We start from the raw sequence: 23,848 nt of genomic DNA on the forward strand, positions 1-23,848 counted from the left end.
CTTTTTCAGCTTCCACCATTCGGTCCTCTGCTCTGCCTTTGCCCTCTTCATCTTCTTCACCACCAGGGTCATCCTACACACCACCATCCTATGCTGTCTGGCTACACTCTCACCTACCACTACTTTGCAGTCAGTAATCTCCTTCAGATTACACCGTCTATACAAGATGTAGTCTACCTGTGTGCTCCTGCCTCCACTCTTATAGGTCACCCTATGTTCCTGCCTCTTCTGGAAGAAAGTATTCACTACAGCCATTTCCATCCTTTTTGCAAAGTCAACCACCATCTGTCCTTCTGCATTCCTCTCCTGGATACCAAACCTCCCCATGACCTCTTCATCATCTCTGTTTCCTGCACCAACATGTCCATTGAAGTCTGCACCAATGACAACTCTCTCACTTCAAAAATATCTTTTTTTTTTTTTTTTACAATAGTCAAATTAATTGTAACTTGACTCTGACATTACAAATCTTTCTTTCAGATAATATTTACACAAGTAATAATGCACTGACAAGAAATGACAAAATATTTAGCTGTGATGTTTCTTTTGCACAGTGGTTCATTCTCGGGGGCCCCAGTCAACAGTCCCTGTATTATAAATATGTTATGTGGGTGAAGAATAATGTACCTTACGTATTCTTTGCTAGCTAAACAATTGTAATAATTTCCGACTTACTTTCATCTCTCAGTGTAAACAATGACTACGACCACTGAAACACCACTGAATTTCTGAGGATGTGACAGTGATCCGACTCAGTGATTCCTGGTCAAGCTCGGGAATTAGGCAGCACGCCATATCTAGCCCTGCATGTCCAAATCTGACATCTACTGGAATACAGAACAATTACACATGTAGGAGTTCATGAATATATTCTGTAGCCTTACCATCCCATATTTCTCAACAGAATTTAGAAGTGTGTTTTTCCTATGAACTGGAGCTTTTGCACCTACAGAAAACACCCTAATTAACATAATAAAACTAAAACTCACTTAGGTTTCTAGGACAGTCATCTCTGACCCATGCAATATTGCCAAAAGTAGGAACATCCTGTCTCAGAGAGATGCTGAAAAGCTAGTCCATGCAGTTGTGACTTCTGAGGGTTGTACCATGAAGCAAGTTGGACTTTCTTTGTCAGCTCGACAAAAACTAAAACTAAAAAAAGATAACGGGTATCAGAAAGTGGTTATCAGCTTTGTTAATTCAGACTTTCTGCTCCAAACTCTGTGCACGTTCACATGTAAGTAGGCGTTTAACATGACTTTTCCTCTGCACAAAATGCACCAATGTTGTCCCACCTATAGTCAACCGCCTGTTTTCATAGAGAACTATGAGAAGTAAATAAAAGAAAAATAACGATGACAGTGAAAAGTGCTGCTACGACACAGGAATGCTGGTAGAAAACGGTTCCATCAGTTGCAGTACCAACGGTGTAAACGGACTCGACTGCAAATAAATCAGGCCCAAACAGAAAAACAGCAAAAGCGGTTTCATAACATCTGTGAGTGTTCAGTTTATTGACAAGGATGAAGTCTGGTTCTGGAATGACAGCACTGATGGCTGAAGAGGAAAAACACATCATCATTTCCACCACAAACTGAAGAACCAGCTCTGCTTTCAGATATCTCAGATGAGACGTAAAGAACGTTTATAGCTTTAAAATGATACATTTATAGCTATACACTTCTAGTGTTTCTGATATGCGACAATAATGGAAAACCTACAGACATGAGCATCAACACAGTGGTGACATCATCTGCAAACTTGAAACATAAACTGTAAACTTAAAAAGAAAAACATGTTCCGCCTAAATAAGTTGTCATGTTGTGCATACATATTTTTTTAATCTTTGCTCAAGTTATTAGCCCAAGCAAAGACTATCTTGGCCGCACAAATGCATTATCATGCACTCACTTTGCTCATACAAGTTATGTTGTGCACAAAAGACATCATTTTGACTGCATTCTTGCACAAGTTATCATGGAGCAGTCCAAAAAGTTCATTTCACCATCAGATTCCATATTCATGTATTGTGCACACAACGTCTATGTTGTTACCTTGGTCACAGATGATTATCATGCATATTATTTAAAATTGTACAACAAACAAAAAGATATTGTGACCAATTCCTTTAATTCATTAATACAGTTTAAATCAAAATCAAAAGAAGGTGTCAATCAGAATGATTAAATGCTTTCATGACAGTTTTAAACATCTGTGCCCTCTCCACATAGGGGCAGCTCTGTAAGGCAGTGATCTCAAAGTGGAATTGTATGTATTCTCTTTTACTCTGGAGCAACACAATCCCCCAAACCCCTGTGAAGAAACCGGAAACTGAAGCAGAGAGGAAACACTATTAAACAGGTGCATGGCAAAAAATGGACGCTAAGAGTTTCCATGCTTGCTAATGAGCTTCAGGTCTAAGAACCTCTTTTAACCTCTTAACATACACTTGTTGAAATCATCTAATTCCTTGCTGATCGACAGTACCAGCTTGTTCCAACTCTACATTAAATCATTACAGTGAAAGAAACTCAGGGTTTGTACGTGAAGCATAAGCTGGTAATGATCAACCCAACTGCATGTTATGAGGTTAATTAAGACAAGCAGCTATTTTGAGATGGATGTTTTTCGACTTAAACATAAATTTCTAGTTTGTTTTGTGATGCTTGGTAATCAGCTATCAGAGCTTCGTAGGACAAATTATCTTCCTACAGAGCAAGCAGGCTAACAAACTACATCCAAGGCAAGAAGTGGCAAAAAACAGCCACAAAAATTGCAACAAGCAGCTTCTAGTTACTGAAGGAAAAATTATGCAGATGAGACGGATAGATTACTTGCTGCTAATAAACAAAAAATGAATATGTAGAAATCTGTCATTCCATAAGGAAAAGTAGGCTGGGATGAAAGATATAATGCAGCAAAAAGTTCCAGACAGTGTAGTTTTTTTTTTAAAACACCAAATGACAAATGGCATGACAGATACTCTCTCAAGTTAGCTTAATAGGAAGACATATTGCTCACTTAATACAGATTAGCCACATATTTATATCTCATACACAAGTTTCCAAGGCTCATTACAATCAGAACTCACCATGTGAATTCTGCATACAGTGGTCTTTTCATTGAAATACAACATATATATATATTCAATATGTGCATCTCTAAGTGCCACATCTTTGGGTGGAACCGTTTCGGGTTTACATTTAACTACATGGTGTGCCATTTTGCATAAGAGCACAATTACTAGCCAAAGGAAAAATGAGCATTTTCTATTAGAGACTGACAAGAAAACTCCAAAAAAAAACAAACCAAGCGGTAGAACCAATCAAGACACAGTATGAGGAATGTAGATAATTAAATGTAAACGATATAAAAGGAGAGACTGCAATGCAACTAAAGACAGTAACATTTGTTGTGGGCAGAAAAACAGTTTTGAATGAGAATGTCTACAGGGCAGTACAGGGGCAGCAACTTTGTCCAGACCTGCTGAAAGAGATGGTGAAGATGATGAGGTATACGAGTCTGCTTGACCCAGCTGCTCCTCACATCAACAAAGACACACACTCACTCACTCACACCACACACACACACACACACACACACACACACACACACTTAATCCATCTTCTCCTTGTGAACCAGCTTGGGGGCATCCACAAAGTCCTGGCCGTTAAACAGGATGATCGTGGCTGTAATGGCACTCGCAGCTCCCCAGAACATCACGTAAGCTAAGGTCTCTGTCCATGTGTCACCTGGAAGACAAACAGAAATGAAGTATTATTTACGTATATATGATTTATATAGTTTAAGGGCAGATGTCACAAAGTCTTTTTCAATCAAGAAAAAAGCAAAAGAGACGGCGACTGACATTAAAAGCAGACAAGCTGATAAAAACAAGAGGCAAAACAACAATCCTGAGTTGCTTTTTGAAAGTGACCACAGCTCTTAAGCTCAAAGAGGGCTCTGAAGTTTAAGAGCTACAACTTTAAAAGCACAGTCTTCTTTTGTCTTGAGCCAGAAAAACAACCAACGAACCCTGTTTAGAGGACCTCAGATTGGTATCATATGACTGCAGTAGCTCTTACATACGCAGGTACATAAAGAGAATCACAACAATCTAGAACTTGATTCTGAATTTGAATGGGAGGTCAATGTGAAGAAACCAAGACTGGTGTTACACGAGACTTCTGGATGACTTGGTCACATGTTTGGTGGCAAGAAAACAATGTACATGTTTTTTAAGACTTAAAGCCTGACCCACAGACACTTAGATTACTGTAGGTAGGTTAAACAGATTAAGATTAAGAGACTTTCCAACATCTTCAGGACAATGCCAGCTGGAGTACAAATAAGAACTCATGTTTTGTCTGAATTTAGATGTAAGAAGAGCTGCAACTCTCGTTATGACCGCTTTTAATCAATTAAAAGTGATGATAACAATAACTGCCAATGAACTGCATGATCAGTTAGTTGAGTTAATGTTACAATGTATGACTGTGGGGATGTACTGTATGACAGCATCTCCTGAGGTGTGGAAGCTGGCCAATGCCACGCCTTGTGTAGCTCACACGATGAAGCATAGGAAATGATATCTCCTTTGTCTATGCCAATGCCAAATGGTATCAACCAGAGGGACACTGATGTTACTGGTTAGGGTAGTTTGGATAAGACAGCAGAGCTGATCCAGTCTAGCAGTCCACCTCTAGTATAGGCATTTCAAAAATGCAACAGCAACAATGTCGAGGAGAAATAAATAGTGAGGCAGCACAAAAGAACCGCTATCCACAACTTTTGCACCTTTGATGAAGCATCCACTCTTCATTTTTAATTGTAAGATGCTTGAAAATGTGATGAACAAAATGTAACTTTTGGTCTTTGAAACAAATACTGGAAATAATAAAATGTTGCTTTTCTGTTTTTACTCAATTAATGCTTAATCAAGTGTGAACCGACAGATTAGTCAATTATTGAAATAGTTCTTCGTTGTAGCCCTATTAGAGGCAATTCAGTAGAACAAACAGTTCTGAAACATTTTTGAAGCTTAAACAAAATGCACAATTGAATATCATCTCAATAACAAAGAGTCACCTTTAAACAGAAGTCATTTATGCTGGCTTTCAAGACGTCAGCCTGTCTCTTATGTGCGATACACATTTTCATTTCTATTTTAAATAAATACAGATTTTTGCAGCTGTTCAGAGTCTCTTTTGTACTTTTATACTTGTTGATACTGCGCTACAAGTAGAGAGAATTGAGTTACTGCTGAATTACCGTTTTCCCTACACAGCCTGTGCAGACTTGGTTCCACTGACCAAAATGTGCCAAATATCTGCATCTTTTTTGCTTTGTTTTTGCGAATAGTTTCCATGGAAAAGAGCGTAGTTCCACTAAATATAGGCAATCAAACAATAACATTAATGACATTGTTGAATAAATGAATAAGTGTGAGTGATACGCTTTTAAATTTCCGTGGAATCCAACTTCTTTATTCCCTTAACCATAATTTTCAAACAACAATGAGCAATCATGGACCCATTTCAATACATAATGATGCAATTCTTGAAAATTGAGGAAATAAAGACCAAAAAAAGTGATGTAGGGCATTGGGTTACTAAATCAGAGTGATACTTTAGATACCACAGATTCCAAATTTAATAAAATGCTCAAACTACTATAAATATTCTTTGAGGGTTGGAATTACTGGAACCCCAAGAATAACTGTCAAAGTTTGTTTTACAAGCAGCTCTTTAAGGAAATATTTTCACATTCTTTTTTTAAATAGCATATAGTTAAATTGCACAGACAACAGAGAAGAAAGTCTGCTGCTGGTTTGACAGTAGTGACGGACACGAAAAGGTCCTATAAAGCACTTTCTGATTTGCGTAGCCTAATAGCCATGCTAACAAACGCTTACAAATTCACAAATATTAATCCACTACAAAATTGAATTCTTTGTTCACAGGATAAGAATTCAGCAGTGCAGACCTAAAACAACACACATAAAGTAAGTGTTGGTTGTTGAGCTTACCAGCCATGAGAAGACAGACGATACACATGGAAAATGCCACGAGCATAATGATGGGCAGCTGCAAAAAGAACAATTATTGAAAGGATTAGAACAGTTACATTCACTGCTGCTGCTGATTCCATAGACAACAGTGATATACTGACTGTTAAGAACTTCCAGTCCTTCTGCACACGGAGAGGGGTGGGTCCATCCGACTCGTCGACAGCAAAGTTACCCAGGAACAGGTCAATAGAATCCTGAAAACAATGCCACATTCACACCTTTACTGGAGTGATCATACATACTATTTCAAGCCAAATATAGTTTCATTTTCAATAATATATTGTGTTATGTGGAATTTTGTAAGTTGTTTACATCTCCTGGTTACTGCTAGTTTGCAATCGAGAAGATGTCCAGTTCTCTAGAAAATCATTTTCTGAAAGTACTGTTCATATTAATTCAGCAATAAATTATTTTCATCCCCAAAGCCAGGAAAGCCATATCTTTAATTTAGTCAACGGCATAGTTCTTCTGTTAATAAGATATTCACAATGGATTGCTCTGGCCCTATACTAATTTCTTAAGTGACAATGTATCTGTAACAAATAATGTCAAACATCATGCCTGTCTGACTCCATCGGAGAAATTGTTTTTGTAGTAGCGGATCATGGAGTTCCAACCATCCATGAGCAGCCCCCACCTGGTCCTCTTCCCCGTTCTGATGGAAAAAAGAACTCTGATTAAATAGCAGCCATGACAATAGTCTGACAATAGGCAGGGACTGTCATATACTACAGCACTGTACCTTGTAAAGTCTGTTTTTAAGGCTCCAGTTCCTGCATACTGTACAGCACATGCATTGGCATTGTCAGCCCATGCTGGTTAGAGAGCACAGAGAACATGATCGCACACTCAAAGGCTACAGTTTTCTCTAATCACACAGCATATGCAAACAGTTGCGCATACAGAAAACGATACCATTCTTGTAGATCTTCTCAAACTCGGCCTGCTCTTCAATCCGCTGGCCCACATTCAGAACCCCCATCCTCTGTGAACACACAGGAAGAATGCCTGTGTTGGTCAATAACATCCAGGGTTTTTACAGTGAGCAGGATGTCAGATTTCTGAACCTACTCATGTCTTTCCAGGATAACACACCATATACAGAGGGAAAGTAAAGAAATATTACTAGTTGGCTGGGAACATAGATTTAAAGACTTCTATTATTCAAAATCTGTCCAGTCTCCTTATTGCTAACCTCTATTTGCTGAATATGTACAGTAATGAACAAACGTTTACATATGCTTGTAAAGATCATACATCACGGCACTCTTGGGTTTCAAATTACTCCTATAATTCTTAATTTCCTATGATGGAATCACTGAAACACATGCATCTTTGTCACACAAAAATCATGCATTTTGAGTCATAGATTTCTTAAGGGTAGTTATCTGGAAATATGACTAAATCTGCAGTGTCAAAAATATATGTACAACTTGAATCATCAGTTTTGGTCATTTACAAAGCTGTGGCAATCACATTTGCCTTGTGGCAGGGCCCCTTAACTTCTTCTGAATAATTAAGATTGAATACTGCCGGGACTTTTCTAGGCCAACTTCAATCCAGCCTATTTGATACACTCACGAGACTCAGCCACAAACGCTACAATCATTAAGTCTAAGGAGCTCAGCAACGGATCTGTAGAAGCAAAACATCGACTTCAACAAGTCAGAAAGTCACTGGAGTCATTTCAAATCAGCTACATTTGCCAAAATCAACTGTGCAAACAAATTGTTTGTAAGAATTAAGTGCTTGGTACAGTTGTGTCACTGCCACAATCAGGAACAAAATACAAAAAAATCACCTGCTGCTGAGAGACCATTGGTGAGGTTGGTCAAGAGTCAACCAACAATCACCAAAAAGCAGGTCTGGATGAAATAGAAGCTGCTGGAACACAAGTGTCAGTGCCCTCAGTGAAGCATAGTTTACATTACCATGGGCCTCGAGGCTGCCGTGCAAGAAGGAAGCCTTTCGTCCTGAAGTGGTACCTTAAGGCTCGATTGAAGCTTGCTGCTGATCATATGGACAATAAAAAATGCCTTCTGAAAAAAAGCGCGGCTGTGAGATGAAACAAAAATTGCCAGAAGCTTGTGGATCGCTACCAAAAGCATTTAGCCCAGGTGAAAATGGCCCAGGGGCAGTTAACCAAATATTAGCATTGCTGTATGTATATTCTGACCCAGAAGACTTTGCCATATTTCCAGAAGACTTATAATAAATCTATAAAAGAACCAAAGTGCATTAACATTGTGACAAAAGCTCATGTGATTCAGTGACACCATCATACAAAATTAGGAATTATAGGAATCATTCAGATATAACACTGCCATGGTATACATGGCCTTTAGAAGAGTGAGCTCAAATATCAACGTATCTGCAGGATGACTGAAAAACCCCAAACACTGATGAAGTGCTCACTGAAGCATACTAGGAGCACTTATGGTCTGTAAGTACCTTTAAGCCCTACGCCATTAAAGCAATCTATGTTTGTCATTGCTGTTATAAGAGTCTTAGTAATAGTGGGGATAAAACACCTGAAGCTGAGACTGTAGTGAGCGTCGGGCCAGCAGGCTCTGGATAACATTGGTCCTGTCCAAACAGTCCATGCAGTTGCTGCGGAAGACTCCTCTCTGTTGTGCCACGGTCTTCCCCTCAGAGTTCACCATGAAGTAACTACACACAGAGAAAAGTTTGAATACTCATTCACAATACACAACCAGACATTGGTCTAGAAAAGCTGGTTAACATACTTGTATTCATCTTGTGTCTCTGCAACAGTATCCACTAAGATCTGAAGACGGTCCCATCTCATGTGGCTGCACTCTTTGTGGAAGTCGAAGGCTATGTAACTAATGACAAAGGAGACAATGTCAGTGTCCTACAGTAAGACATGGTGTCCTGATCAAGGCGATTTGATCAAATAGTATTTTTTGTTCTAATGGTAGCAGAAAAAGATGCACTTGCATAAGTGAACTGAAAAACATTAACCAAAAACCTAAAATGTCCATCAAAAATACGGTAAATGTCACTACAATCTGGGCTCTGTTCTTTTATTTTTTTTTTACAGGAAATGTATATAATAGAATGCTTCCTCCACACGAGTTGCAGACAGGAACAGATGGCTAACAGGGTGCTGGTGGATAAATGATAATTACACACGGCAATGCATTTTCATATTTAACACAATTTCATGCAAAGTCCAACTTAAACTAAAAGTAGCAAAGTTAGCTTGATGATTCAAAATAAGTCTCTAACAGAAAAACGTATCAGATACACAGAGCATAAGAAAGGCCTGGACCAACACTGCACTTTCTACCACTAACATTGTTACAATAAAAACAGCAGAATAAGATCAAAGTAAAGCCAGGGGGAGGGGAGAACACTGACTAGCTGCGTGTATAGACAGACTTACAGTACTCAGGTCTTTGATTGCTGTATATACAGCTGCATATAAACGTGTTCTCCACTGCCATATAATCCATTTTCTCAAGTACATGTAAACGCACTGATTAACAACATAGTTGACTATGTATCCAGGAACATAAAAACTGCAGAACGCACTGACACTTACTTGAGCATACCGTTGTTCATGCCAGTAACCATCTTGGCAAAGGCCTGTTCCAGAGGCTTCTCTGAGCCCTTCTGATTCACCTGAAAATGAATACTCAGTTTGCCTCATAAGTCTTTTAAGTGCATCTATTTGCCATTTAATAAATAATAAAAAAGGGCCCCTTACCAGATTCAGAATAGTTTGCTTCCCATAGACGAGGAGCTGAGAGTCAAAATGCCGCTGGAAACCATCCAACTATGCAAAATTTTCAACAGATTATTGATCAGATTTTCACCACTATCACAATAAAAAAAGACACACAGCATACAATTATTGGCCACTTTAATAGGTACACCTTGCTAGTAAATGGTTAGACCCCTTTTGCCTTCAGAACTGCCTTAATTCTTTGTGGCATACTTTTAACAAGGTGTTGGAAACATTTCTCAGAGATTTTGGTCCATATGGACATGATAACATCATGCAGTTGCTGCAGATTTGTCGGCTGTATATCCATGATGCCAACCTCCCGTTTCACTACATCCCAGAGATGCCCTATGGGATTGAGATCTGGTGACTGTGGAAGCCACTGGAGTACAGTGAACTCACTGTCATCTTCAAGAAAGCAGTTTGAGAAGATTTGAGCTTTGGGACGTGGTGCATTATCCTGCTGGAAGTAGCCATAAGAAGATGGCACACTGTGGTCATAAAGGGATGGATATGATCGGCGACAATCCTCAGGTAGGCTGTGGTGTTGACACAATGCTCAGTTGGTACTCAGGGGCCCAAAGTATGCCAAGAAAATATCCACCACATCATTACACCACCAACAGCAGCCTGAACCACTGATACAAGGTAGGATGGATCCATGCTTTCATGTTGGTCCATCCAACTGCTGCTCACGGGATATTTGCTCTTTTTCAGACCATTCTCTGTAAACCCTAGAGATGGCTGTATGTGAAAATCCCAGTAGATCAGCAGTGTCTGAAATACTCAGACCAGTCCATCTGGAATCAAAATCCATGTCATGTTCAATGTCATGGACATGTGATTGGCTGATTAGCTATTTGTGTTCACAAGAAACTGAACAGGTGTACCTAATAAAGTGACCAGTGAGTGTATAGAGATGCTCTTACATGACTCATGGTTTTACTGATTATTGGTTTGGGCTTGTATTTGAGGTTGGGTCTCTGACTCCAGTAAAAGGGCATCGAGCCTCGTGTCTAGGGATGAAAAAAAAAAAGGAGAACAATCTTTATAAAACCTTCACGAAAAGCTGTAGAACAAGCAAGGTACAAATGATCCATGATCTATGACGTTTTTAACAATATGATTCAACCTCATACTTGCCTGTACAAATGAAGCCTTCGCTCCTTCATACAAAACTATCTGTTCAGTCTCCACAAAGTTAGCAGCATGACCTTCGGAGTCAATGCCTGTGGAAACAGCAAGACAGAAAACACGCATGAGTAGTCTGCAGTGTCAGTAAGCAGGCCAGTAGCAAGATGGACAACCTTCTGCGACTGATCAATAGAATCCTATTAAACTGTACTGGCTATCAGCTCCTTGGCTGTCCGGTATCCTAGTGATGCCTTCACAATTGGTGTATTTTAATAAATACAATATTTCAGGCTTGTCTTTTGGGTTTTTACCTCTAACATAGTATCTCACACCGGCCCGGAAGCAGCTTCTCCTCGATATAAGAATCCACTCAAAGATCTTCCCATTTACACGACATGGTTTCATGACGATGACTGGACCAGGAGGGTCAAAGATAAAGTTTATTTTCAGGATCTTATTCTATTTCAGCTCAGTTTAGTGTGGAGCAGATTTTTTTTTTTTTTTTTTTTTTTTTTTTTTAAGAAAAGACAATTCAATAAAAAAATAAATAAATAAATAAATTAAAACTTAGAACCAGACTCTCAGTGTAAAGGATACATCCATGGACAACAGGAATGGCAAACTTATGAAGCTATGGAGAAATAGTGACAGGCAATGTAATTAAAATAAATAAACAGATAAATAAAGATCCATTTGCATGACAGTCAGATGTGTTACCTCTGGCTGCCCAGCCAGTTCTCTCAGGAGGTTCCCGTTCCACACAAACCTCTGATCAGCCTGAAAGTCACAACAAAGTAAAACATCAACACATAATTCAGCTCAGAATTCATAGAAATTTATTTACACAGAAAGGCAAATGGTAAAACTTTTAAATGGTCAAGATTGTGTTTTTGCGATTTTCACAAAATATTTCTATGTACATGTCATTTTTAGACGATATTATATATGACAAATTTTAACAATAAATTGGGCAAGTTGCTGTATTGCCACATATTTGTAATTTTAGGACAATGATGAATAAATATTGCATTACAAGAAATATATAGAACTTGAAGAATAGCAAGTGTTTTTTTTTTTACCAAAAGACCAAAACCACCTCTCTATCTGTCAGTACTTTCTGATATCCCATAGGTGACCTGTCCTTTGCTATTATATTATATTTATCTAAATGGTGATCGAAAAATTCAGCAGCATAACCAAACTGCATCCATGAGAATGCAATACCTTGGCAAAACAGTTACATTTTGCAGAGGTATTGCAGTTAGTGCTGTTAAATGTTAACAGCACTATTTTTATGCAGGTAGGATATAATGCAGGACTGCATTGGATTTTGCTGGTGTCTACATGCATTTACTTTTAAAAAGGCTCACTTATGTCCTTAAACAGCTTGACATTTTAGTTTTTATACAAACAGGAGGAAAACTAAATAGCACAGATGATAAAAAAATTACAAAATTTGGATTTTGCCACACTCAGTCACTGTTAGTGTGATACATTGCCCTTTTAGTTTAAGGGATTTTCTCAAGACAATAATGAATATTACAGGATCGCTGACAACCTGTAGAGTTACTGATCAATGTTTTAATATGTGATTCCTTGCATACCCGACATGTTCTACCAATGGAAAAGGACACACAGACCACCATGAAATCAAGTGTTTCTGACTTTTAAACAATGAGTACATGGACACAGACTGAATTTCTGTAAAGGCAGTTTCTTAGACTTTTTTACCCTCTCAAACAGACTCATCTCCTGGAAGTCAGGGCTTGTGTTGGCCAGCCGCTGCAGTGTGTGTGTCAGGTCAAAGTCAGTACAGAAGTAGAAGCCATCTGTAGTCAGCACATTGTTAATCATTGACAGGAAGGTCTTATTCTCTTGAGACTAGAGGAGGAAAGAAAACATACTTTTAGTGTTCAGAAAAACTCATGACAATATGCTTTACAGAGAGCTGGGAAAGACACACCTATCTGTTTTACTCTGCTAGTGATCCAACTTTTCTTCTCTAGTTACAGTTGTGAACAAAAGTCTGCATACATGTGCAATGACAATGTATATCATGTCAGCCCTGAGTTTCCAATGACCAGGGTTAGATCTTAACACTAGCCCACTAGCCAGTGGCTAGTGCACACATCCACAGGCTAGTGCAAAATCTCTGCTACTAGCCCGTGTTGGCTAGTGCAAAACTTTTTAAGTTCACTCTATTTCTATTGTAATGTATTGTTGATGTCATTGTTCATTGACACAGGTAACTGTGTTGCACCATGATAAGTGCTTAACAGAATCTGTAACTTAGGGTAGATGGCAGGGCAGTAAGGTGGGGTGATGTCAGCCACGTTTGAAAAGTTTGTTTGAAATGTGAGTGATGAGATTTGCAGTGAATTTGCAAGATAGCATAGCTTTTAATGGGCTTATCCAGATGACCAGTGATCCTGAGCGCAGGGAGCATAACCTGGTGAGTATGGAGATTCAAGAAGTCTCAAAATCTGTTAGTTTTTTAGAACTGAAATACATGTGACTTTCAGATGGTGAAACAGGTGTTCCTTAGTGCTGTGTCAGTTAGTTATGAGCATAGTAGGGCTGGCCCGAATAGTGGTTTCTGGCTGGGGGCGGCGGCGGCTTCAAGTAATGGGCTAGTGCAACATTCTGCGGGCTACTGCATTTTGCAAGCTACTAGCCCGGGTGGCTAGTGCAGAAAAAAGTTAAGATCTAACCCTGATGACCCAATGATGGAATCATTACAACACCTGTATCTGTCATAAAAAAATATATGAATTGTGGTTCTTTCTTTGAATTATTCTAAGTCCTCTGGAAACATGACAAAATCTGCTGAGTAAAAAAGATACATACAGCGATGCTAATATGTAGACAAATTGTCCTTGGTCATTTTCACCTCAATTAGGCACTTTTGGTAGCCATCCCCAAGCTTCTGGCAAGCTTCTGGTAGTTTCTTTGATTTTGTGCAGTTCAACTTAATTTTTTGGCATTCTGACAGAGACTTGTTTCTTCAGCACAGTTCACAGGATCCTGGTGAGGCATAAGTCAGGACTGTGGGGAGGGTAAACTAAAGCCTTAATTCTAGCCTGATTTATCCATTCCTTCACCACTTTTGATTTGTGTTGGAGTCATTGTCTTTAAAACACTCAACTGCATCCAAGACCTAATCTTCTGCCTGATGATTTTAGGTTTTCCTGAAGAAGGTTGAGGAAATCTGCCTTCTTTCTCATTCCATATACTTTGTGTAAAGCACCAGTTTGACTGGCAGCAAAACAACCCCAAAGCATAATACTGCCACCGCCATGCTTGATGGTAGGTTTGGTGTTCTTGGAGGATTTAAGGCTTCATTTTCTCTCCTCCGAACATATTTCTGCTCAATGTGGCCAAATAGCTCAATATTTGTTTCATCTGACCACAGAGCTTTTCTCTAGAAAGCATTTTTTCTTGCCCCTGTGATCAGCAGCGAACTTCAGTCAAGCCTTAAGGTGCTACTTCAAGACAAAAGGCTTCCTTCTTGGATGGCATCCTCTCTGCCCACAGCAATGCAAAGTATGCTTGACTGTGGACACTGACACCTGTGTTCCAGCAGCTTCTAATTCATAGCAAGTCTGCTTTTTGGCAATTCTTGGTCAACTCTTGATCATCCTGACCAGTTGTCTCTCAGCAGAGGGAGACATCATGGGTTTTGTTTATGATAGTGACTCTTACAAACAATTGTTTGCACAGACGAGTTTGGAATCTGTGGCTGCTCTAAAATGGCTTCAAGTGACTTTCCTGATTTGCTTTTTCAGATACAGATTTTCCCATTGTAGCATTTGTGGCCGGGTCTGATGAGTGTATCAGATGGCCCCAATTTGATGGCTGTGAGAAGTCAGCAGCTGTTGTCAATCAGAATCACTCGCAAGAAGTTAAGAGATCATGCCACTAAGAAAATTTGATTAACACAGCTTTCTGCATCACAAAACCTGATAGTTGTTGTATGTATATTTTTGGCCCGACAGATTTTGTCATTTTACCAAAACACTTTTAATAAAACTATAAAAGAACCAATTTTTTTCGACCAAGACACGTGTTTCAATGATGCCATCAGAAGAGTTATAGGAGTCATTGGAAACTTTATTGTACTTAAACTTTGGTTCAAAACTGTAACTCTATTTAGTATCTGTTGACATCAAATACCACTCTGATGTAAGATCTCTCTTTTATGCCCAACTCTGCATACCACACTGCATGTGCCCTTTTGTAAAGTAACATGAACCTGAGCATTTTTATGGCACAATTAACTGATTCTGATGTAAAATAATAATAGACACATGCGAGTTCAACTGGCAATGAAGCTATCGTTAATGCCTTGAAAAAACAACAAATGGCAAAAATTTACATCGTTTTCTGAATCATTGTCTGCTGCTGATTTTGAGTGCATACACTTACTGACCTGGATTTCTGAGAGATGCAGCACAGTCTTCTTATAAGAGATCACATCAAAGTCCACAGCCTTCCACACAGCGTGGCCCAGGAGGCTGCCTACATTCCTCTTCCGGGTGATGACGATCAGGTACATTCCTGTGTGGTGCAAGTGGTCAGTCTGGACAGTTTCAAAAACACGACGACAGTACCAAGCTGTATTAACAGGGAACCTACCTGCTACCAGTCGAATAGTTCCCATGATGCCACATATAGGCTTGGTGACTGCTGAGGGAGGAACATCTTTTTTCCCTGTGAAGGCACAACAATGCATATTTTATAAAGTAAGTAACAATTAAGCAAATTGAAAATTTTCTGCTTTTCTAATTGAGTTACATTTATTGAGGAAATCTGCATCTCTTTGCAAGAGACCTGACAACAAATGGCTAACCCTCACTTAACTTTACTACATCAAACATTTTGTAGCGATTAGCCAGCAAAGCAAAATCATTTAATTCTTTGACTATATCTTTTGTGAACAACCCTCTGCAGACTTTTTTGAAATAAGCTAAAACAACAGCGGAAACTCTTCGAGAGATAGGAATCTGAAACAGTTGCTGAGACATCAAAATGCACAGAAAGCAAGCTATTTGGAAGCATGTAATGACAACGTGTCAAAAACCTCAGACAAATGTACAAACAGTGCAGCACAAGGATGGCCTTGAAAAAGAGGTCTGAACATTAATGTTTTATTTATCATGAAGCTTCAAGACAAAAAAATGCTATGTTCAATATGTTATGTTCAAAGTCTTACCATCTCTACACCACACCTTCAACAGTTGGGTTTTTGTATTGGCAGTGATGCACAGTTGTTACACTCTGAAACACTTCCTACCTGTAAGGGTCATTTCATTTGAGACCCTGTCAATCGCCAACACAGCATCAGCCCCTTCATCACAGGCCTCAATGAAGAACTTCTCAGGGGTTGTGTGCCTGAGAGAGAACATGAAGAGAAAAAAGTGTTTTTTAGTCAGAGCTAAATTACAGCAGGCAAATGTTCAGTCACCCAAAGTGCTACAAAAGAGTTTTTGTAACACTGAAATAATCAGTAAATTAGCCAACTGGCTTAAATGTAACAACTATTATTATGCTCCATTGCGTGCTACGTAATGTTACAAACAACTCATCAATTTAACGGAAAACATCATTTTCTGGTAAACTGAACATTACTTCTTGTTACCTGCTGTCTTGATAAATACCAACAGCAACGTCATCAAGGCCACCCTGTGCAATATACTGTTTCTATGAATAACCATTATTTGTCATCTTCACTTTGCTGTTTTTTTCACTGCTTTTAAGGTTCCACCAATTACTTCTCATGCGTCCTGCGCAAAGATTCCAAGATAAAAAGTCTTAATATCATAATCTTACATTTCTGGAGGCCTGTAATGTGAAATATCTGTAGAGTTGTGTTTTATAACAACAATTTTAAAAAAAAATGCAACACACTGTGCAATTGTATTAGTTTGTGAATAGATTTATTTGTTTTGGAAGAGCTGATCAGCCCAACCCTAAAACTCAACAAGTAAGTCACACAAGTTGAGACAAGTTTAATCTGGAGTCCACTGAAGCTAGTAAACTGAAACGAACCAAAATCCAACCCAGCCACTTGATGCTACTGAAAGCCTGAAGGTGGTTTCAAAAAGCCTAGTTTATGCGGAAGGATTCTAATTCAGTGAAGTGACCTGGAAGTTTTTCATCAAGGTCACACAGGAGGTTGGGTGAGCTTGTGTATGAGTGTTCTTAAATCTCTGCTGGCTCTGTATGCACTGCTTTGTAGTTAACTGTGACCTCCACATAACTGTCAATCTCTTGAGCCTGTGAAGCACATTTCAACAAAAGTAAGTAGTGAAATAGGCATGCATGTTGTCAAGTAGACTGAGCTGCATTCCATGTCCAGTAATCCCATTTGGTCAGTAAACTTCTTGCTAATGACTTTCTTTCAGGGCTGCAGTGGCTTGGTGGTTAGCACTTTTTGCCTTGCAGCTAAAAAGATCCTCGGTTCGCTTCCCCGTCTTCCTGGGATCTTTCTGCATGGAGTTTTCATGTTCTCCCTGTGCACGTATGGGTTTTCTCCAGGTACTCAGGCTTCCTTCCACCATCCAAAAACATGCTGAGGTTCATTATGCTAAATTGTCCGTAGGTGTGAGTGTTCTTGTTTGTCTCTATGTGTTGGTTGGTTGGTTGGTTGGTTGGATGGATGGATGGATGGATGGATGGATGGATGGATGGATGTTCTTTCATGTTATCTTCTCTTTCTCTCCCCATTAGTCTCCACAGTATATCACATTTTAACATGCTGCCAAACTAATGAACGACACCAAAATGTTACAGAAAGCAAAAAAAAAAAACCCAAATGGACAGGAATGAGCAAAAACAAATGCAAAGTTAACTTGGGGAAATAGTGTAACTTAAGCCTGGTATGGCAGCAGTATTCTTTTAAAGCCACTCAGTTCAAAAAAACGGAGCAGAGATCATGGCAACAGCTTGATAATGCACAGCTTTAAATCCTTGCAGCACAAAATACAACCTCCTATTTAGCTGCAGTGACGTTTGGAGCTAAGGGAGAGGTAATGAAACAGTCAGCTGTTGTAGTAACACAGCCACTCCATTGTTTCCCTTACATAATCTAAACCACACTAAACATCCGTGTGCTAGATCAACAAAACACTGTACTGAGACACACATAGGAAACATTTTGTAATTTTTTGTCTATGTACTTTACAACGCTGTTGTTTTTCTTACTTAATTCTTGTTTTTACTGAATAACTGAAAGTTTGAACTTTTCAGGCTTCAACAAATTATTCAAATCAAGCCGTGTAAAGAAGGAAACCCAGCCAGCTAATGAGCTTGATGTAGTTCTTATGCCATTCGTGACATGAGGTCATGAGGTACTTTCCCTTTCTTACTAACTATTAAAGATTCTATATCATGAGCATTTGAATTAATTGTGTAAATAAGTGTGTTTTATAAACTTGCTCATGTGCACTGTCTTTTCTTCCAGCCAGATTCTCATGAAGCTATTCTTATTTAGATATTTTTCAGTTTCTGAAAGACATAGGTGTGCACATTTGCACACATGGAACAACAAGTTTGGCCAGGATCTAACAGTTAGTCAACACCAGTGTACTTTTCTTCACCACAGACAGGTGAGCTGTCACACACAGAGTCACAGTTGTTTGCAGTTAAGTCATTTGATATATAGCAGCCGTCATCAGTTTGAATCCTGAACTCCATCACAACTGTTATACAGTGTGCTTTTTGTGTGTTGTTCGCAAAGTTGTATTTAAATTATCATCACACAGACACACTTGTTCAGTGTTTAGAGGAGTTTAAACTTAATCTTTTGTTTATCAGTATATTATTATTCATTATACATCACTTGATGTACTGTTCGGTGTCACATGTATAACAAATACCGCATGCATACTGCAGATTCTCCATCACTGTTTGGACATGGATATGTCTGAATGAAGCTGTGAGGAACATTAACGTATAAGTGACCTACGTCTATATGACAGAATGCTACATTAACAGATCAATGACCTGCTAACAGATGCTCTGTCAAAGTGATGGCAGATACAAAACAGGGTAGATCCACAGATTGCTCTTACTGCAGGAAATAACAGCAGCTCAAATGTGTTTGTCACTACAAGCCAGGTTTCCCCTCTTTCCAAGGGGCTAAAATCTGGGGTTTTAGAATGAACATTCTTTAAGATATTTTGAGCATAAACTTGAAAGATATATTCTGGGGACATGTAAAACTGACACTGGTAGAAAGAGGTAAAACATGTGCATGTCAGAGAGTGTCTAACAGAGTCATAGCCATAATTAGGATAAACACTGAGAGAGAGTCTCCATTTTTGTTTCACATTTTACATATTTATTCAGCTTTGTGTCCCTGCACAGTGGTCTAAACCTGTTTCAGTACTTGGGCCACAATGCATGAGGCAACCCGGAATTGGAACTTAAGGTGTAAATAAGAGATCCCAAAAATAATGAAAGCAAATGAAGGAAAGTCTCACATGTCTCGCGAACGTGTTTTTCGTTTTTTCTGCTCAAAACACTACGACCTTTGGCAGAGCGGAAAGCATGAATTGGTTGTGACTGTGGATACCCCGGCCACCATTTGCCTCTGACCCAGAGACACTCAGTCATCTTCAAATGAAACTTTGAAGAAAACACCAACATATTGCAGGTGCAGCACAGACAGGTAGGACAGGGTGGCTCGCATTTTGAATACGGTGAAGAGTATGAATGAGGGTGTGTCTGGAAAAGTACAGAGAACTGTCAGCTTTCTCAGAGCTGACGCTGAACGTCACCAAATTTCTGCGTTCAGTTTACAGACAGCTGAGTAACACAGTGAACACCCAAAAACGTGTGTCGTAACACTACTGTCACATTGACAACCCCGAATGAAACGGACTTCAGGTACTGAAAGAATAACAAACGACTAAGCCATAAACAATTCTGTGCTGCTTAGCTAGGTTAACTTACTTTGTCTCCCTGTTTGCACTGAACACCATCAGGCCAGGTATTGACACGGGCCATTTGACAACCACATGCTGACCTCCTGCCAAGTCTACATAATGATCCCTAACTAATTCGTCCATAATGAATGAGTGTGGAGTTTAATGGTTTCTGCTCTCCCAGTCGAGCCTGTCAGCAAACTTTGGCCGCTGTGTCACCAACCCTTAAACTACGACTGAGCGACAGCTCGTGTTTTACCTCAGGCACAAGCTGCATGTTTACCTTTTAACAAAAATGGAAACAAGAAGAGTTTGAGCGGAAACTGTTAAATACATTATAAGAAGGCTACTTACAAATTGTATCTCTCGTAGGCGGTCGCCATCTTCGCTCCGTGTAGCTGACCTTAGTGACGACAGCAGTGAGTTGCACGAGCTGAAGAAGGCGTGATGCGGTTTCCGCTTCCAGTCCAACGCAACCTGGCACCCTGATGAAGACGGGACCTGTAGTTCTATTCATTCCGTTCATTCATTGTAGTACATAGCGTTTGTGTGTGGTACAGCCTAATAATTAAATTACTGGAAATGAGCTCTGTTACATCTTAGAAATGTCAACTGAACAAAAACGTCATTTCATTAAAATGCTAATTATTTGCTTAATGTTTAAAGTTTGTTTCCTCATTCGGAGTTAAGGACGAATGCCCTGTAAGATACAGTACTGGAATATACGAATATTCTCAAACCACTGCTCAAATTTCCCATTAATTTCTTACTTCTTACTTTATTGGTAAAGTATGTCATAATTAATTGGTAAGGCATGTCATAATTATTTACAAGATCATTTAGCAATAATTGCCACATAGCTTGCATTATAAACAAGCATAAATATTTCAAAATGCAACGCAATTTGAACAAGTGGAAAAATAAACTGAATTAATTTTCTAAATCTCAAAAGTGGACTTCGGATACATGAGACATCAACACAATACAGTCTTTTGTAAAGATAGAAGTTAAAAGACGGAGAAGAAAATATACAGAGGTATCAAAACTAAGTGCATCGAAACACAGACACTAGATTTTGCTAAAATAATAATAATTTTTTAAAAAAAACTTTCAGGCTATCGTGTACTTTCCATTTCTTTAAACGTAAGGCTAGTATGGTGCAGTAATCTCTGTGCAATTCAAAAGAGCCTGCCTATAATAAAAAATAATACAATTTCAATCAAAAACAGGCAGTATTCACGGCACCCAAAGAATGTGGTGAAGGACCCCTGTATATAAGTCGTGGGCGGACTCATGTGCGGTCTCTGGGTGGTGAATTTTGGCCCGTGAGGATGTGGTTATTGTTGTCACCATTTGTTCAGAATTTAAATGAAGGTAAAAGCAGCGCATTAAGCGTCTGCTTTCAACATGTTGTTCACTTTAATGTAGTATTTAGGCCAAAGTGGACGAACGCCTGAGTGTGTCGTATTTCTTTGCTCACCACGTGGCGAAGAGACCACAAATGGAGGAACACGAAGCTGACTCCATGTCGGAGGCTGTTGGTCCTATAGGCCGCAGAATAAGTTTCCTCCGCAAATCTGCAGAGCCGAAGACTGGTATTGAAGATACTCTATAAACTACAGTTGTTGGTGGCTGAGCCAAGTAAGTATAATTGACAAAAGGTTTTCTTACATTTGTTACCAGCAGCAGTGAGCATTTTTATAGGATGCGTTTGAGTCACGTGTCATGCTGGATACCATAACATATTTATCATATTGATGCTAAGTATATCTGGTAGCCTTTCTGTGCAGAATGTGCTGTACCAAACCAGTATTTAATAATACCAAAACAAAAATGGTGCCGTTCTTTAGACTTATTTGAATGTATCTCCTTGTATATAAAGGCACAGATACTTGGTAGTGTCGGTGCACTGCCTACAAGGCCATATAAACAGAGAGCTAATGAATTAAAGGAACCTATACTTAAGACTTAAGACTAAATGGATCCAGGTGCCTTATTTCCAATTGGGCAAAGTAAATAAAAGATGTAGCCATGGGAATAAGGCATTTGGGTTGCATTTTTGAAGGCAGATGTGATAAAATATCTAAATATGACTATTTAAAATTTAATCAATTAAAACTGGAGTTTTCTCCTAAGAACAGCCATCACCCACAGTGCAACCAATGCAATGTTCAGTGAAGGCCCTTGTATAAGTACAGAAATTATGCAAATGAATATTACTTGATGCAAGTCCACCGCCACGGTAAATTAGACGCGACACAATTATTTTAATGTTTCTCATTCATCTATAAAACGTAGAATTTTTAATTGAAACTTCCATGTTTGTTTTTATTCCCCACTGTTGCATACATTTCTCAATTTAAAAAATGGTTCACGTGGGTTGAAGGAAGCTATAACTTTTTAAATATTTAACCTAAAATTGACTATGGTGTAAGTGACCTGTTCAACTACCCTTCAGGTCACACTAAAGATGGATGCAACATGAAGAAAGGAGTGAGGAGTTGAGCCTACAGTTGGTGAGTTGAGCTTAATGAATAATATGCTGTTAAAACCAGTATGCTAATATGATGATTCACAAGACTAGAGTCTCTGACTATACAATGAAGCTCTTTCACAGTGCACTGAACATGCATGGGACTGACTTTCAGTCCAAACTGTAGCAATCAAAGCTGGTCTTCATGCTGTTCTGTCCTCAACAGGTGTTTAAATCATGGGTGACTAGATGAAGAGAGCTCTTCTCGGTAAGCATGGGGATCTAAAATTTTCTGCTTTTATGTGGAATGATGATTTCATAGACTAGAGTCTCTGAGAAAATTATGAAGTTGTTTTCACAGTGCACTGACCACAAAACCAAATCAAGTGTTATGGCATGTTTAATCCATTTACTGCAAACCATATAGACTGTTTAAAGCTTTGCTGGGTATTTTTTCCTCTGCTCAACACAAAAGCACAGAGACTTTAATTTCATACTGCATCACTTGTATGTAAATGACCGTAAAGGCTGACACATTGTTCAATGGATTCCTTCAAAGGTCTGTGTCCCTTAAATTCCAAATGCAAGTTTTCTAACTTTCTTTCAACATCATTTAGACATGCTGACAAGTTGGAATTCATGTACCTAGATCTGAAATGTTAAGGGTTCTTGAAGCCTTGAAAAACTGTCCCAGTTATCCAGGACCTTTACTGAACAGTTACCATTTGGACTGCTTCTGTGTTTTACAACATATAATCTTCCCAGCCTCTATCAGAGCTGTAAGTGTGATTGCAGTAATTGGGCTAGCATCTCCAAACACATTGATGTCCCAAAGTGTGTCTTTTTGCACAATGTTGTGGTAATGGTGCTTTTTATTTGTTTTTTTCCCTTTTAAGGTCATCTGCACACTAATGGGAGCTGGTGCCTCTGTTCCTGTAAGTACCAACTTTGGAAATAAAGCCATTAGTTTGGATTTATTTGCCAGGGTACTGTAGGAAATAGTCCAGCATGTTGGTTTTGGAATAAGGAGTGGAGATTTTAAATTATGGGAGTAATGTACCATTTATCCTAGGGATTTGCTTCTAAAGTGAAAGGCCTCATGCGTACACTACAATCATATTTGTTAATTAACTGTGTTGAATTAAGAACATTCACATGTGGCTTTCACTGTATTTGAAATTTAAAGCTGCTGTTTGTCTGAGTTTGGTCAATGATGATGCAGTTATTCGGTTCGACTGATATAAGCTGAAGTCTACTCGCAGCGCACTGAGACACTCAGACTGTTGGAGCTTCTGTTGAATTTGATAAAAGCCAAATACAAGTCATGAAATCACTTTCTGTCCTATCAGGTTTGAATGGCAGCCTAGGCTTGAGAAGTCGATTGGATCAGATTGGCACTGGTATGATGATGTTTCTTTGAACGTTAAGATTTGCCTTATCATTTAAGCACCATGTATTATATACATTTAGAAGAATAACTTCTAATGTAGTGT

The 23,848-nt window shown here is 38.9% G+C and overlaps 1 protein-coding gene and 1 non-coding gene across 2 annotated transcripts; one reads left to right on the forward strand and one right to left on the reverse strand.

Moving 5' to 3' along the window:
* Positions 1-1,485: 1,485 nt before the first annotated feature.
* sacm1la (SAC1 like phosphatidylinositide phosphatase a) lies at positions 1,486-20,369 on the reverse strand. Its single transcript, XM_022220264.2, has 20 exons — positions 20,237-20,369; positions 16,249-16,346; positions 15,591-15,665; positions 15,385-15,512; positions 12,687-12,836; positions 11,673-11,732; positions 11,553-11,586; positions 11,267-11,368; positions 10,965-11,050; positions 10,751-10,837; positions 9,804-9,872; positions 9,639-9,718; positions 8,818-8,916; positions 8,602-8,740; positions 6,986-7,055; positions 6,813-6,885; positions 6,632-6,725; positions 6,172-6,264; positions 6,029-6,086; positions 1,486-3,752 (listed from the first exon to the last, which is right to left on the reverse strand). Exons 1-20 carry the CDS (start codon positions 20,263-20,265, stop codon positions 3,616-3,618), a joined length of 1,761 nt encoding a protein of 586 aa, XP_022075956.1. The 5' UTR covers positions 20,266-20,369; the 3' UTR covers positions 1,486-3,615.
* A 2,289-nt stretch (positions 20,370-22,658) lies between these two features.
* Positions 22,659-22,727, forward strand: LOC127536293 (small nucleolar RNA SNORD52). Its single transcript, XR_007945285.1, has one exon. It is a non-coding gene; the product is annotated as a small nucleolar RNA SNORD52 (small nucleolar RNA).
* Positions 22,728-23,848: the final 1,121 nt, after the last annotated feature.

The sequence above is a fragment of the Acanthochromis polyacanthus genome, chromosome 11 (genome assembly GCF_021347895.1).
Source record: "Acanthochromis polyacanthus isolate Apoly-LR-REF ecotype Palm Island chromosome 11, KAUST_Apoly_ChrSc, whole genome shotgun sequence".
Classification (NCBI taxonomy): domain Eukaryota; kingdom Metazoa; phylum Chordata; class Actinopteri; family Pomacentridae; genus Acanthochromis; species Acanthochromis polyacanthus.

Coding starts and splice junctions, on each gene's coding strand:
- sacm1la (XM_022220264.2), bottom strand. CDS start 20,265: ATGGCGACCGCCTACGAGAGATACAATTT. Junction 10,838..10,964: donor CGAAGGCTTCATTTGTACAG/GCAAGTATGAGG, acceptor TTTCATCCCTAG/ACACGAGGCTCGATGCCCTT. Junction 7,056..8,601: donor CACTACAGTCTCAGCTTCAG/GTGTTTTATCCC, acceptor GTGTGTTCACAG/AGGATGGGGGTTCTGAATGT.